The 17,147-nt window shown below is 42.2% G+C and overlaps 1 protein-coding gene across 2 annotated transcripts in view; it reads right to left on the bottom strand.

Annotated features, from left to right (window-relative positions):
* Nucleotides 1-6,902: 6,902 nt before the first annotated feature.
* LOC121290622 (C2 domain-containing protein 2) overlaps nucleotides 6,903-17,147 on the bottom strand; it is a 63,656-nt gene continuing 53,411 nt past the window's right edge. For both annotated transcript variants that reach the window (XM_041211300.1, XM_041211301.1), the window contains exons 11-14: nucleotides 16,182-16,295; nucleotides 13,238-13,365; nucleotides 11,436-11,754; nucleotides 6,903-10,166 (exon numbers count right to left, since the gene is read on the bottom strand). In XM_041211300.1, coding sequence (XP_041067234.1) covers nucleotides 9,958-10,166; nucleotides 11,436-11,754; nucleotides 13,238-13,365; nucleotides 16,182-16,295 — 770 coding nt within the window. In that variant the 3' untranslated portion in view covers nucleotides 6,903-9,957. The remainder of the gene's footprint in view (nucleotides 10,167-11,435; nucleotides 11,755-13,237; nucleotides 13,366-16,181; nucleotides 16,296-17,147) is intronic.

The raw sequence follows: 17,147 nt of genomic DNA, 5'->3' as shown, positions 1-17,147 counted from the left end.
TGCACACAATATTCCAAGTGTGGCCTAACCAAGGTTCTATACAGCTGCAGCATGACTTCCCAGCTTTTATATTCAATACCCCTGCCAATGAAGGCAACCATGCAAATGCCTTCCTGACTACCTTATCCACCTGCGTTGCCACTTTTAGTGACCTGTGGACCTGTACACCGAGATCCCTCTGCCCGTCAATGCACTTAAGGGTTCTGCCATTTACTGTATAAATTCCTGCCTGTATTAGACCTTCCAAAATGCATTACCTCACATTTGTCCGGATTAAACTCCATCTGCCATTTCTCTGCCCAATTCTCCAACCGATCTATATCCCGTTGTATCCTTTGACAATCCTCTTCACTATCTGCAACTCCTCCAACCTTAGTGTCGTCTGCAAACTTACTAATTAGCCCAATTACATTTTCCTCCAAAACATTTATGTATACCACAAACAGAAAAGGTCCCAGCACTGATCCCTGTGGAACTCCATTAGTCACAGCTCTCCATTCAGAAAAGCACCTTTCCACTGCTACCCTCTGTCTTCTATGACCAAGCCAATTCTGTATCCATCTTGCCAGCTCACCTCTGATTCCATGCGACTTTACCTTCTGTACCAGTCTGCCATGAGGGACCTTGTCAAAGGCCTTACTGAAATCCATGTATGTAACATCCACTGCCTTTCCATCGTCGATCATCTTTGTCACTTCCTCGAAAAACTCAATCAAGTTAGTGAGACATGACCTCCCCCTTCACAAAACCATGCTGCCTCTCACTAATACACCCATTTGCTTCCAAATGGTAGTAAATCCTGTCACGAAGAATCTTCTCCAATAATTTCCCTACCACTGACGTAAGGCTCACTGGCCTGTAATTTCCTGGATTATCCCTGCTCTCCTTCTTAAACAATGGAACAACATTGGCCATTCTCCAGACCTCTGGGACCTCACCTGTAGCCAGTGAGGATACAAAGATTTCTGTCAAGGCCCCAGCAATCTCCTCCCTTGCTTCCCTCAGTACTCTGGGGTAGATCCCATCTGGCCCTGGGGACTTATCCACCTTAACATTTTTTATACTAATTGGGATTCTAATTTGTGTCCTTTTTTTTGCTGCACAATGATTTGGGAAGCTAATTGCCACTAACAATTCTCAAAGTTTCTCTCAACCCTACATTTGGCTGTTTTTGATATTAATTCATACAGTAAATGTTTTTTCTTTTTTTAATGTTCAGTACCTTACATTTCACTACATTAGATTTTATTTGCCATTGTTCTCCTCATCTTTCTCATTTCCTGAATGCAGTTAATAATGGAAGGTTATTGCCACTGACATGTGATCCACTAAGTTGACTGCTGCCAAATTGGATTTACCATCTTCAGCAGGAAAGGCACCTCTCTCTGCAGCCACTTTCTATTATTTCAAGGCAAGGAAAACTTATTTTCAATTACTAACTACTTCCTCCAGCTTCCCTCCTGGTATTAAATCTGAGGAGTTGATGATCTGAGGAGGAAACGAAAGCCACCGACTCAGTTGCCTCCAATGTGTCAAGGTTCCAGACCATCTGCATGTTGTCCCTGCGAAGTCTGAAGTCACCCAACGTATTTAGGTGAATATCCAGAGCACTAAATGGGTGACGAGCCAGACGTCAGCTGCTTAAGAGAATGTAAGTGGCACTGCTGTATGTGTCAGTTTGCTGCATATCCCTGCTCTTACTCTGGTTTACAAGCTCCAGAAGGAAAAACCAGTTCAAAATTTTCAAGTCTCAGTGTAAAAAACAGTAATAATGCAGTGTAAAAAACAGTAATAATGGAGTTCTATTTTAAACTATACAAAGCCACTTCGGACAAGTTTTACTAGCACCCTTCATTTCCAAGTTTTATGGTTTTATTTTTCCCTTTTGGGATGCAATCAGGTTTACAGTTTCACCCAGCGCTCCGGTCAAAGTTCAGTTCTATCAGACTCTACCATGACAATTTCAAACCAATTAAGAGGACTTTACCTGGTTCCCAGTTACTCTGTCTGTCAGTAGAAAGCAGTTTACTTGAACAGTTTGGCTACTACTTCATGCAACGTGCACCCTTACATCACTGGTGCACTGTGGCTGTTGGAAATGCAGCAACCCCTCAAGGCTACTTCAACGGCACTTCTCTCCTCTGGGTCTTAGAGGAACTCCAATTCTGGTCTCCTACACATCCCAATTTTAATAGCACCACCATTGGCGACCATGCCTTAAGCTGTAAGATCCAAAATTCCCTCCCTAAACCTCTCTGCTGCTCTCTCCTCCTTTAAGATGTTCTTTAAGAATTACCTCTCTGGCCAAGTTTTTGGTCACCCGTTCTAATATTTTTTGTGGCTTGGTGTCAAGTTTTGTTTGCTAACCATTTCTGTGAACTGCCCAGGGATGTTTTCTTATACTATGTTAAGGTGCTATATAAATGTTAGTTATTGTTGAGAAAGACAATGAACAGCAGGACCGTTGGGAACACCATCATCCCCAAGTCATACATCATAGAGAGCTGGATCTAATTTCCCAATCCTTATATCTTTGTTGGGAAAATATGCTGGAATTCCTAGACACGCTCCATTTAGGAACATCATTACAAGGACTCAAAAGCCACTGCCACCTTCTCAGGACAATAGGAATGGACAATAAAAGCAACCTTCCCAGTGTTACCCACCTCCCAAGGGTAAAGATTAAGGCCAGAGTCATTTAGCGGGACAGCCCGGTGCTGCTGTTTCCAAATGTTAATGTGGTATGATCATACTTCAAATCAAGCCTTGATGAAATTAATGTCCTCAGGAAAAGTTTGGACCAGCTCTCTCTTCCTTGTGGGTGGGAGCATGTGGTGATATTATGGTAGAGGCCTTTCCTGGCATAATTCACAATGGTACTTAGAACTCAGACATTATGGGAAAAAAGGCTTTCCATTTTAGTAGTTGAAGTTTCTAAATGCGAGGCTCTGTTCTAATGTCTCATCAGAAGTTGGCAGTGCCAACAGTGGCGTGCTCCCTCAGCACTAAGTGTATATGCTTAAGTCCCTTGAGTGTTCCTCTTCTTACACTGCAGCTCAGAAATAATCCAACTTGGGGATTAATTAATACAGTAAATAAGGATAAATCTTTCCAATGGCACTTGGGGTGATAGCTATCTTAAATCTGTATTCTCTGGCTAACAAAATCACCAGATTAGGAGAGATGAGAATTTTTTTATGCAGTAAGGTATGGAATGCACTACCTGAAAAGATAGTGGAAGCAGATTCAATGGTCACCTTTTAAGGAAATTGAATAAATACCTAATAAGGAAACACTTTCAGGGCTCCAGGGACAGAGGGAAGGAGCAAGACCACTTGAATAGCTCTTACAAAGAGCTGGTACAGACAGAATAGGCCAAATGGCCCTCTCCCGCTTTGTACATTTCTCTAATGTCCTTTATGAAAGAAAACATTCGGCCTATATATGTCTTCAGGCCCACATCAGTGTCGTCGACTCTCAACTGTCTTCAAGCTGGATCAAAACTGTTACAAATCACATGGACTGCACTTCAAAGCCCATCATCACCACCACCTCAGGGAAACTAGGCAGGAGCAATAAGTTGCTGGCTTTGCCAGTAAAGCACACGTCCCTTGAACTAATATTAAAAACCTAGAATTTGGGGGATAGATTGTTAAATCTGATGGTTTGGAATTCATAAACACTCAAGAAAGCAAATAAAAGAATGTATAGCTAAGGATGCGATTTCTAAAAGTTCTAACTGGCTTTGGGGAGGCCACATCTGGAACAGTGCGTTTAGTTTTGCTTCCTTTAATGCAATAAATATGTAGAATTATTGGAGCGAATCCAGACAATGGCAAATAATTGAATCATGAGTTTGAGGGTTGAAATATATAAGATTTTCTAGTCTGGAATTTTATTCTTTGAAGAGAATGAAATCAGATGTTATAAAAAAACACATTAGTCAAGCACCTTCACAACATCAGGACATCTTAAGTGTTTTACGGCCCATTAATACTTCAAGTGCAATTGTCGTAATATAGGTAACATGACAGCCAATTTTCACAAAGTTTCCACAAACTTCAATGTGATAACGACCAGATTATCTGCTTTGAATAGTACCATGGGATCTTCCTGTTCACCTGAAAATGAAAACAGGGCCTCAGTTTAACCTCTCATTTGAAAGATGGCAGCTCCAATAGTGCAGCACTCTCTCGTTACTATGCTGAAGTCACAGTTTAGATTATTAGCTCGGGTCTCTAGAGTGAGACTTGAACCCACAACTATGTGACTCAGGAGGAGGAAGAGTGCTCCCACTGAGACTGCTGTACATGTTTTATGAAGGATTTGCAATGAGGTATGAGAAATTGGTTCCAAGAAATTTCTGTTGGCCACAGGATTAGAGAATGAGAGGACAAAGTTTAAAGTTAAGGACATTTAAAAAAAAAAGGAAATTTCGGCAATATATTTATATAACACATTATCAGCAAGGTAATGGAACAGAAAACTGCCGCAGGTATTAATAAAAAACAGACTAGGTGACCTCCTATTAAGAAAGGACAAAGGGCCATTAATTCCAGAAATAACAATGAGATTGGTGGATGGTTTGGGTAGACCAAATAGACCAATGTGTTAATTTCCAGTTACACGTACCTAGTTGGGAATGCAGATGTGGCCAATTGCATTTTTGAATGGTTAAATAGAGTCAGGCATGTGAACTCACATTCAAATGAGCTTAAACCTTGTTTAAATTCTTCTTCAGTGTCAGCTGTTGATTGGAGTAATATGCTTGAACCCAGAACCTTCTCTGAGGAAAGTCCCTCTCTAGAACATTAATGAAGAAGTTTGTGCCCACAAGCAGCAAGACCTGGACAGCATCCAGACTTGGGCTGGATAAATGGTAAGTAATATTTGCATCACACAAGTGCAGGCAATGACCATTTCCAACAAAAGTCTAAGCACCTCTCCTAAGCATTACCAACTTCCTGGGGTACCAGAAACTTAACTGGATCAGCCACATAAACACTGTGGTTACAAGAGCAGGTGTGAGGCTAGGTATTCTACAAAAAGTGCTCTTGTCTGTCCAAAGCCTTTCCATCATTTACAAGATGCAAGTCAGGAACGTGATGGAGTGTTCTCCACTTGCCTGGAGAACAACACAAAAAAAACCTATCGCCATCCAGGACAAAGTAGCCCACTTCCTCAGCATTCCATCCATCTCCTTAAGCATTCATTCCCTCCACCGCTGGCACACCGTGACAGCAGTGTATACCATCTATGAGATGCACTGCAGCAACTCACCAAGGCTCCTTTGACAGCACCTTCCAAACCCATGGCCTCTACCACCTAGCAGAACAAGGGCAGGATGCAGAGGTTCCCCTCCAAACCACATGCCATCCTGACCTGGAACTATAATTTCAATTTCTTTACTGTTCCTGGATCAAAATCCTGCCAACTCCTTATTTAACACCACCGTGGGAGTACACACTGATTGCAGGAGTTCAAGAAAGGAGCTCATCGCTATCTTTTCAAGGGCAATTAGGGATAAGCAATGAATGCTGGCCTCAGGGTGACAAACCTTCCCATATTTTATGGGACCGTCCTACATTTGAGGCAGTTGTCCTGTGTTGTTTGCTGCCAGGGCGGCCTTTGTCCTGTATGTCTGATGTGTCATTCATGTGCATACGCAGTATGTACCTGCGCATGTGAACTGTACTCTACTACTGGTGTCCCACTCCCACCAGTACCACCCCACCCCACATAGCCCCCCTGGCCTCTAAGGTCAGTGTAAAAGTTCCCATGGCTGTATTTCAAAGACCAAAGGAATTTGGTGGTATCCAGGCCAATATTTAATCACTCAACCAACAGATGGCCATTATCACATTGCTGTTTGTGGCACTTGGCTGGGTGCAAATTGCCTGTTGGTTTTCTTACATTACAAAAGTGACTACACATCACAAAGTACTTAATTGGCTGTAAAGCACTTTTTAATGTCCTGAGGTACTACATAGCCCTTCTTTTCATGTGAAGCACATGCTCAAGGCAATTTTGTGCTACAATGAGTACCTGTGGCTAAAATGATGTTGCTGTGGCCACACCTATGGCTGCTAAGCAATTTCTATTGAACAGCACAGAGATATATCAACGGTTGCCTTCTATCTAAAACATTACTCGGTGACTAGGATGATGAAACAATCCCAGCTGCCCTGCATTCAGCAAGAAGAACAAAAGAGCAAAAATAAAGTCACGATTCTCAATATTTATTGCATTAGTTACATGAATTAAGACACAAGTTTTACATATGAAGGCAACTGGGTAACTTCAGTGTTTCTCCTTTTATGCAACTTTAACATGCAGCATTTGTTTTAATAATCATCAATAACTTAGTGTGCAATCCATTTTTAGTCCTAGTTCCTGGCTCAGTTCCATAAACATCATACACTTATTTTTCCCTTTTACTAATTCCAGGTAGGGAGGGAGCACCAAAGAAAGGTTCCAGTTACGGTTCACGAGAATCCAACAATCATTGTGCCTGTGCTAAATTAAAACATTTTGAAGTTTACATGGAAACAGTACATTTAAATGGAAAGACAGGGCTTTTCAAGGCGGTATCGTAGCCAGTGGGAATTGGAATACACAGCCCTTTTTCACTCTTTGGTCATGTGTTTAATCCCCCATCAGATACTAGTCTTGATGTACAGTAATTCACATGCAAGGAATTGCCAGATTTTCATAAGAGGAGAGGAGAGAGAGATAGATAGAGAGGGAGCGAGGGAGAGAGAGGGGACCGAGGGAGAGAGGGGAGAGAAGGGAGAGAGAAGAGGTAGAGAAAAGACGGAGAGAGAGAAGAGAGGGAGGGAGGGAGGGAGGGAGGGGGGGAGGGAGGGAGGGAGGGAGAGAGGGAGGGAGGGAGGGAGGGAGGGAGGGAGAAAAACAATGGAAATGTATACAGTATGTTGATACCACACCCTCAGTTTTGAGTAGGAAGTGTCAGTACTGAACACTAAAGTCCTAAACTGACAGAAACCACACAGACACACACACAAATGATTGGTAGGTCACCCGTTAGGAATAATTTTAGACTTCTCTACTTACAACATTATTACTTAATATCATTTAATATAAAAAAAATTCACTGAGCTAGATAGAATACCTGGAAGCCCATAGTGAAAGAACAGCAACATGTAAACCCAGCACACACTTTGTTCCCCCAAAATAACTCAGTGGAATAGAAAAGGGGGGGGGGGGGCGATTGAGGAGTGAGGAAAACATGGGGGGGAAAAAAGTTTAAAGGAAGTGACAAAATCCACAGGAACAGTCGAATATCATGCCACCTCTTGACCAATTGAACTGCAAAGGAAATAGAGTAACAAGGCTTTCATTGGTCCTTATACTCCATTCAGAACTTGGCACAGGCAGTAAAAGTAAAATGGAGCATCCTGGGAGGGGGGTGGGGGGGGTGTTTGGTTTCTTCCCTAGGAAATAGAATACAGCCACAGAGCCGGAAAAGCATTCTGGAAAAATACAAGTTCTTTTGCTATTTACAGAACTTGTATAGTTTTGGATTTTGTCACTAAATTTTAGTTCATAAAAACAGTAAATATTCCATCAGCATAGCTAGACAGCAAATAGACATCAATTGCATGTGTAGAGTTACAGGTCGACAATATGGCTATAACCTAAGCAGTGCTAAGTTGCAGTACAATCTGAAGCAAAGGAAAGGCAAACCACTACAGTAATTCAATGGCTCCCAAATACTTTTAGGCAAAATTGGCAGTAGCAAAAAAAAGTCACAGCATAAAAGATGACAATTGGACACAGTTGTGTAAACCAAATAATGTAGGATTTGTTTTTAAAAACTCACCAGAGGTAGAAAGGTACAAAATTTTAGGTTTGTCCTATTGGTGTAGCCACACCTACACACAGTCCATTTAACTCTTAAATCTGAAGCCTGGATTAACATGCCAGCAAACAGTGGGGATGCGCCAAGATTATCAGGTATTCACCCTGCTAGCTGATCAGCTTCTTACAAATAAATGGCAGCTTCAGAACTGGGTATCTGCAACCAATTTCCCTTTCAGTTGCCCCCCGCCCACAGCTCGGAGGAGGTGTCCCTTCAAGGCTTCAGAAACAGCATGAAATCACTGGACAGAACAAGCACTTGGAGACGTTATGAAAAAACGACAGATTCAGGCGACAACTTCTCTGGTCAGTTTTAAAAATAATTCAAGTGCAGTCTTGAAAAGTTCCTCTGGTTCCACTAAACATGTGGCACTTAAAGTGGCACAGTGCAGCAGCATGCTCACATGGCCTGTGGGAAGCTCAAGATTATTTATTTATTTTTGAGTGTTAGAGGTGACGTTACAATCCCTAAAATACCAACCGACAGAAAAAAAAAGGAAGCTATACACACACGCAATCCTACTGAACTGAGAGTTCTGTCCTATTTCAAATACCTTCAACAAAGTGACCAATTACTTGTTCAATTGTACTGATGTCATGGTGGCTTTTCTTATGCTTATTCCATGCTTCATAAATTCCAATTCCCAAACTGTAAAAAGCCAAGAGCCGGCTTGTAATCTTTAGTCCCAAGCTCCGGCAGTTCAGGGATTCTCAGTCCCATAGAGGGGAAATTAATGCTTTTGAGCGTGATGTGAAACTGCAGTATAAAATAACAGGTTACAAGATATGGCTTCTTTTTGGCACAAACCAAACCTAATTGTTTTGATATTTTGGCTTAAACATTACAATGGTCTCCCAAATTCAGCAATTGTATCGACATTTTTCATTGGAACTCCACACTCTGTTTTAGAAGAGGCAGTCATTCCACTCAGGATCCTTCTCCCTCTTTCAGGGAATTTCTCTCAGAGCTTTCCCTTCCGCGAGGAATTCTTAGCATGGGGTCGAAGCAGGGTGGCTGGTTCCCATTTGGCACACGCTTCTTTCCTCCAATCCCTGCTACGAAATGGCCCATCTGACAGCTCCTACAAAAGAGAACTACTCCAAAATCTCGTCATTCACTCACAACGCTCAAGGTAAAATTGTCATTGGATTGGCACCATTCAGAAAGGTGAGGGGGGGGGGGGGGGGGGGGGGTGTGTGTGTGTGTGTGTGTGTGTGTGTGTGTGTGTGTGGAAAAATCAGCATTCTGATCACAAATCGCTCACGGGATGATACTCTTATCAGGAATGTCTTTGAAGGGAATAAAAACTAAAATGGAGAGAATGCAAATCATTCTAATTGGCTCACTGAGGCGCTGGAACTGTCCCATCTTCTGAAGCCTGGGAGTAGGCCTCTCATTTTCAGAGGACTTTAGAAAAATGGGGAGAAGAGAACGGATTTTTTTGGCCCGGAGCGGGGGAATGGATTATTGAAGGAAGAGCTGAGAAGAGAAAAAGTAGAACAATGGAACCGAGGAAATGACAAGTTACCATTTTGTGTTTTAAAAAAATTGCAATAATTTTAAACACCATATGACAAAGGGCAATTGACAGTAGACTGGATACAGAGCATAATAAATACTTGCAAAACTGCCTCTAATCTGGCAATGATACCTCAATAGTTATGAAAACCTCAGCTGAACAGGAAGGTTGCAGGAGTAGGTTTATCTGTAGTAGGAATTGGGCACATGGAAAAACGTAGTGTTGAAAACGCCCCAAAATTTTCAAAGGCTTGCAACTATACCCAACGTTCATGACAGAAAATCCAGAAGCTAACAGGCCCACCAACAACCCATCACGCAAAAAAAAAAGTTGCTATTTTCTGCAATAAGTGAAAAGTGACATCTTAAAAAATAGGTTTCCTTCTAAACTGGAGTAATTCTGATGCAGCAAGCCTCAGTAATTGCAAGTCAAACAATACCTTCAGGCTTTTGGAGTTTGCACATTCCCTAGTCACAGTGCAACAGGCTGGGACGGAGGAAGAGGGCAGGACAAGATAGCGAGGGAGAGAGTTAAGCTCTAAAGTGTTCAGTGAACTTTAGTCCAGTGGGGAGCTGTTAAATTTAGCTTTGCTTTTGGATTTCGGGAAAAGCCTCTTAATGTGCTTCCTGGCTGACTTCCTCTCCTTTTCCAGTGGCATTGGCTGCTCCAGATAAACCAGGTCATTGTGTGACTGGCTCATCCCAGGCTCCTTCTGATGTCGTCTCCGCCGGAAGAAGAATTTTGCGCCACTCCGCATAAAGCCACCTTTAAAAAAAAAATTTAAATTTACATGGCAAATCAGGTCCTGCACAAAATGACTCAAGAAAACAAAATACACATATATTAAGGGTCCTCCTTCCCAACGGAACCAGGGGGTGGTGGTGGTGTGGGTTGAGTGGATATTGAATTACAATTTCTCTAATGATTCAGTGAGGAATGGCTTTGTGCCATGTGGCAGTGGACAGCCATTGTTGACTGGTGGTGGTGGTGGTGGTGGTGGTGGTGGTGGGGGGGGGGGGGATTACATCACTTGGTATCACTGCTCTTCAGCCAACATGGGGAGAAAGGAACCAAGCTCCTGCTCACTATCTGGTAAGTTCGGCTAGAAAAACGCATGTACATGAGTTGGTGGCACTGCAATACCTCTTTCCTTTCTTCCCTCCTGAATGACACACCGACACAGGAATACAGTCACAGAATGACCATTTAGCCGAGTATCACATTCCAGCAGGAGTCATTGTACAATGCATTGAGGTCAGGCCTCCTATAACAAATCATTTACTAGCTGGTCACTTGACAGCGCAATCCCATGTGTCGATTTTCCACAGGCAGCAATTCTTTCCATGGAGTTCCAGAATCTCTCCAAAGTTGTTGCTGAGGGTTTACACTGAAGTCTCCAAAAGTCTATGCAACAAACGTCTGCATCAAAAATATCAAGCGCTCCCTCCCTCCCTCACCCTAAAACCTGGATAGGCCTCTAGGTTTGGGGCAGGGGACAGGAAAGAAAGTGGGATACACAGTATTTTTGGATTACAGGTTGTGCTTAATTCACTGCTACTTCTCTTCCAGGAATGCTCCTCTTGAAGAAGTTCTGATTGCCACCAGACAAAGTCCTGATGAAAGGTCACAGTCTGAAATGATAACTGTTTCTCTCTCCACAGATGTTGCCAGACCTGCTGAGAATTTCCAGCCTTTTATGTTTTCATTTATTAGAGTGGGATAAACAGGACTGTCACCAGTAGACACGCTAAGAGGATTTGACAGAATTACAACATGAACTCCCTCCCTAACAGCACTGTGAGTGTACCTACACTACACGGACTGCAGTGGTTCAAGAAGGCAGCTCACGACCACCTTCTCAAGGGCAACTAAGGATGGGCAATAAATGCTGGTCCAGCCAGCGAAGCTGTGAATGAATTTAAAAAAAAACAAACTCTGGAGAGAAGAGATTCCAGTGCATAAATCTGGAGGCTTTTCACTTCAAACTGATTTTTAAAAAAAATCCTGATTTTGGAACTGAAACAGAACATTTACCTCTAGATTTTTTCACAGTTCCTGCTTCAGAGCCACCTATGGAAACATTGGACCTCTGTTCAAAATCCAGGTCTTCCTGAGAGCCATCATTCCACTGGCTGAATTCCTGACCAGCTCTAATTGTGGGCGCCATTGGCGAAGATCCCTCGGCAGCACAAAGCTCGGCCGTGGGTAAACCGCGAGTTAATGTTTGCTCCGCCGGGAGTCCAGCGATGCACTCAGAGGAAAGGTGGGGCTCAGCTTCCTGTCTCAAGGATGCATCCATCGCAGCTGCGTAATCAGCTGACAAGGTCATTTCATCATCGACAGCCAAGGGAGCCTGGGAGGGCAAGATAGGGAATAATCTCTTCAGATTACCAATTGCTTACAGCCAAGTCAAGCATTTAAAAAGTCTAAATTTGAACGGAATACTCAATGTCAACCAATAAAAACACGAGCAATGCTCAAGATCTTCTCCCCTGCACCACTAAATGAAAGGCCGATAGGAATCAAGGGTGCGCTAAGAGAAAACATCCCTTATGAAATTGGACCAGTTGCCAACAGGCATTTTGAGGCTGAGACAAGACTTGGTGAAACACAAATTGTTCAGACATTTGTGCAAATACTGGCCAGTTGTTCCAAAAAAATGAGTGCTGAGAGTCTATTTTGTATACAAGTCTCCTAACATGGGAACCATTGTCACCTCCAAGTCTCACTTCATTCCGATTAGAATATAAACCATTTCTACATTGTCATTCCAACATCCTGGAAATACATTATTATCACAGAATTGTTACAGCGCAGGAGGCTATTCAGCCCTTGGTGTCTGCGCAGGCTCCCTGAATGTGCAATTCATTTAGTGCCATTCTCCCACCCTCTACCCATAACCCTGCAAACTTTTCCTTTTCAGATTACAATCTAATTCCCCTTTGAATGCTTCAATTGAACTTGCCTCCACCACACTCTCAGGCAGTGCATTGCAGACCTTAATCACTCACCAATTGTTTTTTCTCATGTCACTTCTGCTTTTTTTTGCCAATTACTTTAAATCTGTGCCCTCTAGTTCTTGATCCTTTCACAAGTGGGGACAGTTTCTCCCTACCTATTCTGTCCAGACCCTTTGTAGTTTTGAATACCTTTATCAAATCTTCCCTCAGCCTTCTTTTCTCCAAGGAAGACAGTCCCACCTATCCTCGTATCTGAAGTTCCTCACCTCTGGAACCATTCTTGTGAACCCTTTCTGCATTCTCTCCAATGCCTTATGCAAGCACCATCATCATAAAGACTACAGCAGTTCAAGAATTTCCACTACCAGTTTCTTAGGTCTACTGGGCATTGAAAACAAATGCAGCCATGCCAGCATTTCCCATAATCCTAAAAGTAAATATAAAAACATGCATACCATCTTGGTTTTGTGACCCAACAGCTTTTATACCTGAATATACTATAATGTCTAGAAGCTGGAATCCTTCAATATTTTACACTTAGGAACTGAAGGGTGAAAAATATTGGAATCCATCAATGCCCCCACAATGTGTCTTCAACACCAGTAAATTCCCAATCAAAAGGGGAAAAAACCATGAACAACGTGATTGGAAAAGCCCTTCTCAGCTCGCTAAGCCAAACCAAGTAATCTCCAGGAAACCAGTTACCTATTATGCATTATATTTCGCATAAAATATAAAATAAACATAGCATAACACCCAGAACAAATCTCAAATTTGGAAAGTCTGGACGTTTTTGTTTGAGAAAGGAGGAAGAATGAATGGAATTGTTGACTAAGTCACATGGGAAGATTACCTCCGACAAGATACAGAACCTACCTTTGTAACACCCGAAATTACAATTGTACTTTTCTTGATGGGAGATTTCAACGCATGCCTTGCAGACTCAGTTAGTTGTCGAATCGCTGCTTCAGCCACTGGGTCTGTGCCACTCAATTGCAGCAGTTCTGCAACAATTTAAGATCGAAATCAATGCAAAAAAACTCTGCCGAACGATCTGTGGTTACCACAATAAGAGCATCTGACAAAAAGAAAACTATACCGGGTGCAACTACAATTGAATCCAAATCATACCAAAAGTATATTCTCCTCAACTGGCATATTTATTCCTATGATACCATGTCCAAGACCCACTGACAATCTAGTGTGTAGTGTCCTTCTATTTACTGCTGAATTAGAAATTTGACTTTCTGTACATTAGAATAAAGATAAACTTGGCTACAGTAAGGTCTACGTACGGTGTAATTATGTTCAGCCTTAATCACTCATTCAGGTCAAGTACTTCATGGTAGAGCTCTTACAAACATTGGAACAGATCAACAAAGCTCATGAAATACGGACGGAAATGGGAATAGGCAGAGTTTGACCCTTGCCCAACAACGCAAAGTTGCCAAACATCTCCCCACCAAGGCAGAAAGACCAGAGCTTCCCTTGAACAGCATCTCTTCAAATTTGTCTCAGAAACTGAATTTACCAAAGTACTTGATTAGACTGCCCACCTGCTGAGTCAGCTAGAGTGCTCTGGCCCATGGGGACAATCAAGGAGAAACAGAGTGGATTAATTAACAGCTCCTGTCTTTTAAGAAAGGAAAAAGACTTGCATTTATACAGCACCTTTCACATTCTCAAAGTGTTCTACAGCTACTGAAGTACAATTGAAATGCAGTCAATGGAAGAAATGCAGCAGTCAATTTACACACAGCCCACAAATAGCAATGAGGCAAATGGCCAGATATGGAGGGTTAAACATTGGCTGGGGAGAAATTTCCTGCTCTTCTTTAAAATCATACCATGGGAGCTTTGACAGCCACCTGAGAGCAGATGGGCCTTGGTTTAGTGTCTCATCTGAAAGACGACACCTCAGACAGTACAGCACTCCCTCAGTACTGCATTGGGATGTCAGCCTGGAATTTTATGCTCAAACCTCATGGGACTTGAGCCCACGACCTTCTGATATTAGGACAAACGTACTACCCGGAGTCACAGCCAACACCTAAATAATGGGGGTTATTAATTTATAACCTTCTCTGAATCATTATTCTAATTTTTGAGCTTGAATCTTTCAGATTTTTGAACCAACAAAGGCAACTCTGGGGGCGGGAGTGAAGGATTTAAGAAAACACTTGATTGTTTGATCACCATGGTTACTCAAACTAAATTGGAGGAGACTGGACAGTCAAGGCCTTACAGGTCAATCAACTGCCAAAAGCATGGGCTTTGCACTTCCTGCTACAATAAAAGCACAGCAGTTGGCAATACATGCAGCAATAATGAGCACACAAGCACAAAGAAAATAGATATGAGCAATGAGACAAAGATAAAAAGACACAACAGGGAAGTGCATGCTGTGTGGACTATGATTTCTTTTAAAATGGAACTTATTTTTGAAGCCAGTGTACATTTTGAATGCCTGATGCCCAATGGGATGCATAATTACATTATATTTACTTCCCACATCCAGCTGTGGCTGTAATTTAATCCCAAATGTTTTAATCAACGCTGGTCTGTTCTGGACAGCAGAAAAGTGCATTAAACTTAGGCTTTCTACTTCCATCTCATAAGGAAAATCTGTTTTGCTTTTCCTCCCTTCATGTAAATTGGAAAAACCAAGTTCAAATATTAAAATGCAAAATCTATTAGGAATGGGACAAGGATATTAGGTCCAAAAGTTCCATCATATGGCATTTATGGCACAGAAATGGGCCATTCAGCCCAACTGGCCCACAGTTGGGGTTTATGCTCCCACATGTCTCCTCCCACCCTTATTCATCTAACCCCATCAACAACACAACCCCTTCTATTCCTTTCTCCATCCTGTCTCCATCATCCTTAAATACATTTGTGTTAGTCACCTCAACTACTCCTTGTAATAGTGAGCTCCACATTCTAATCACTTGCTGGGCAAAGAAGTTTTTCTTGAATTTACTGTTGGATTTATCTGTGATTATCTTATATTTATGGCCCTTGACTCTGGTTTCCTCTGCAAGTGAAAACATCTTCTCTACGCCGACCCTATCAAACCATTTCATAATTTTAAAGGCGTCCATTAGGTCACCATTCAGCCTTCTCTTTTCTAAAGAACAGCAGCCCCAACCTGTTCAATCTTTCCTGATACATATAACCTTTCAGCTCTGCTATCATACTCATAATTTTTTTTTGCATCTTCTCCAGTGCCTCAATCCTTTTTTATAATACGGAGACCAGAACCGTTCATGGTACTCCAAGTATGGTCGAACCAAGGTGAGAAAGCCCGTGCTGCAAGAAACATCAGCATAATTTTTGCAAAGTTGTGCTGCACTATGGTTCTGCACATGGAGCTCTATATCTAGAGGGCTCTTACATCCTTATGCAAACAATGCTTGCGCACAAGCTACAGTGGCTCAAGGTGTTCCAATGTCATTCACTACAAAAGGTGGCTAACTGTAGAGAAGTGTAGGACAGCAGAATAAACTTGCCTCTCGCTCATCACCAATTTGGTAAGCATTGTCACAATGCCACTACATGCCAGACTTATGCAGGACGGGCTAAAGCACATAATTGGGCAAGATTATGGACAGATTACTTTTATCTGTTTTATACCTTAACTCAAGGGTAACTGATGCTGACATCATATACCCAAAATCGAAAAATAAAGCGTTTCTGTCCTCAGCACTCAAATTTAACAATATGAAGGTACTGCGAGGTTCTGGATATGAATGTTCGTACCACTATTAAACAAGATGTCCCAAACAAAAAAGCACCCTTAGCATCAGACAATATGTACCTGTATCAGATGATGACAAGACTTTACTAACTGGTGCTCCCTGTTCAGAGTTTCCTACAGCCAAGGTCTCCAAATCAGCATCTTTCACTTCTGTAGAGATCTTTACTGGGGAGTCTGCAATTTTTGTGAAGAAAAAATTTTAGGATGATGATTGTTATCGGCTCCAACTCTAGACTCTGACTGAAAAGGGCCCCATGTTTCAATCTCAACATCTATGGAGAGCGCAAGCGAGTGAGCAAGAGAGAGTGCACACTCGCTCTCTCTCTCTCTCGCGCTCGCTCGCTCGCTCACTCTCTCTCTCTCTCTCGTGAGAGAGTGCGAGTTAATGGCCAAAATTATACCGGAGGCAATGGGCAGTCATGGCCGCCAGCAAGAGCCCCCCCACCATTGCCTTATCCCAGGAAGGCTCGCCGTATCATGCACCACTCAAGCTTTTGACAGGCCGGTGGTGGCCTTTCCCTGGGATCAAGGACCCCAGGGGCAGAAGTCCCACCCTCCAAGAGCAGCCAGCCTCCTGGGAGGCAGTGGCTGCTGCCAGTATGACATCCACCTGAGGTTAGAAGAGGAATCTGGAAAAGAGGTAACAAAAGAAAAAATGTTTTTTTTTAAAACGTAAAATCATGGTCACTCTATTTGCAGATGTTTAGCAAAGATATCTAGTTGGTGATATTAGTCTCACATCTGATACATAGCATGCATGTGCACATAGATGATAGGTAGTCATTAAATTAACTAATTAAGTGTATGAAGGTTAAGACACGCTGAAAAAGACGGATTATAATTTCAACATAATAGTTTAAAAGAAAGACTAAGAAAAATGCCAATAAACAATTTAAAAAGCACTAGGAATTTTCATTGCTCTTCCAGGGATCCTTAAGAGTGGTAACATTACCTACTCACCTCAATGTTCTCAGCAACATATTTCTTTGAGAAATTCTGCAACCAGCAGGATATAACATTTTCTTT

This window comes from Carcharodon carcharias, chromosome 18 (assembly GCF_017639515.1).
Source record: "Carcharodon carcharias isolate sCarCar2 chromosome 18, sCarCar2.pri, whole genome shotgun sequence".
Lineage (NCBI taxonomy): Eukaryota > Metazoa > Chordata > Chondrichthyes > Lamniformes > Lamnidae > Carcharodon > Carcharodon carcharias.
The sequence above is the reverse complement of the archived record's forward strand: the minus strand, read 5'-3'. Positions and strand labels throughout refer to the sequence as shown.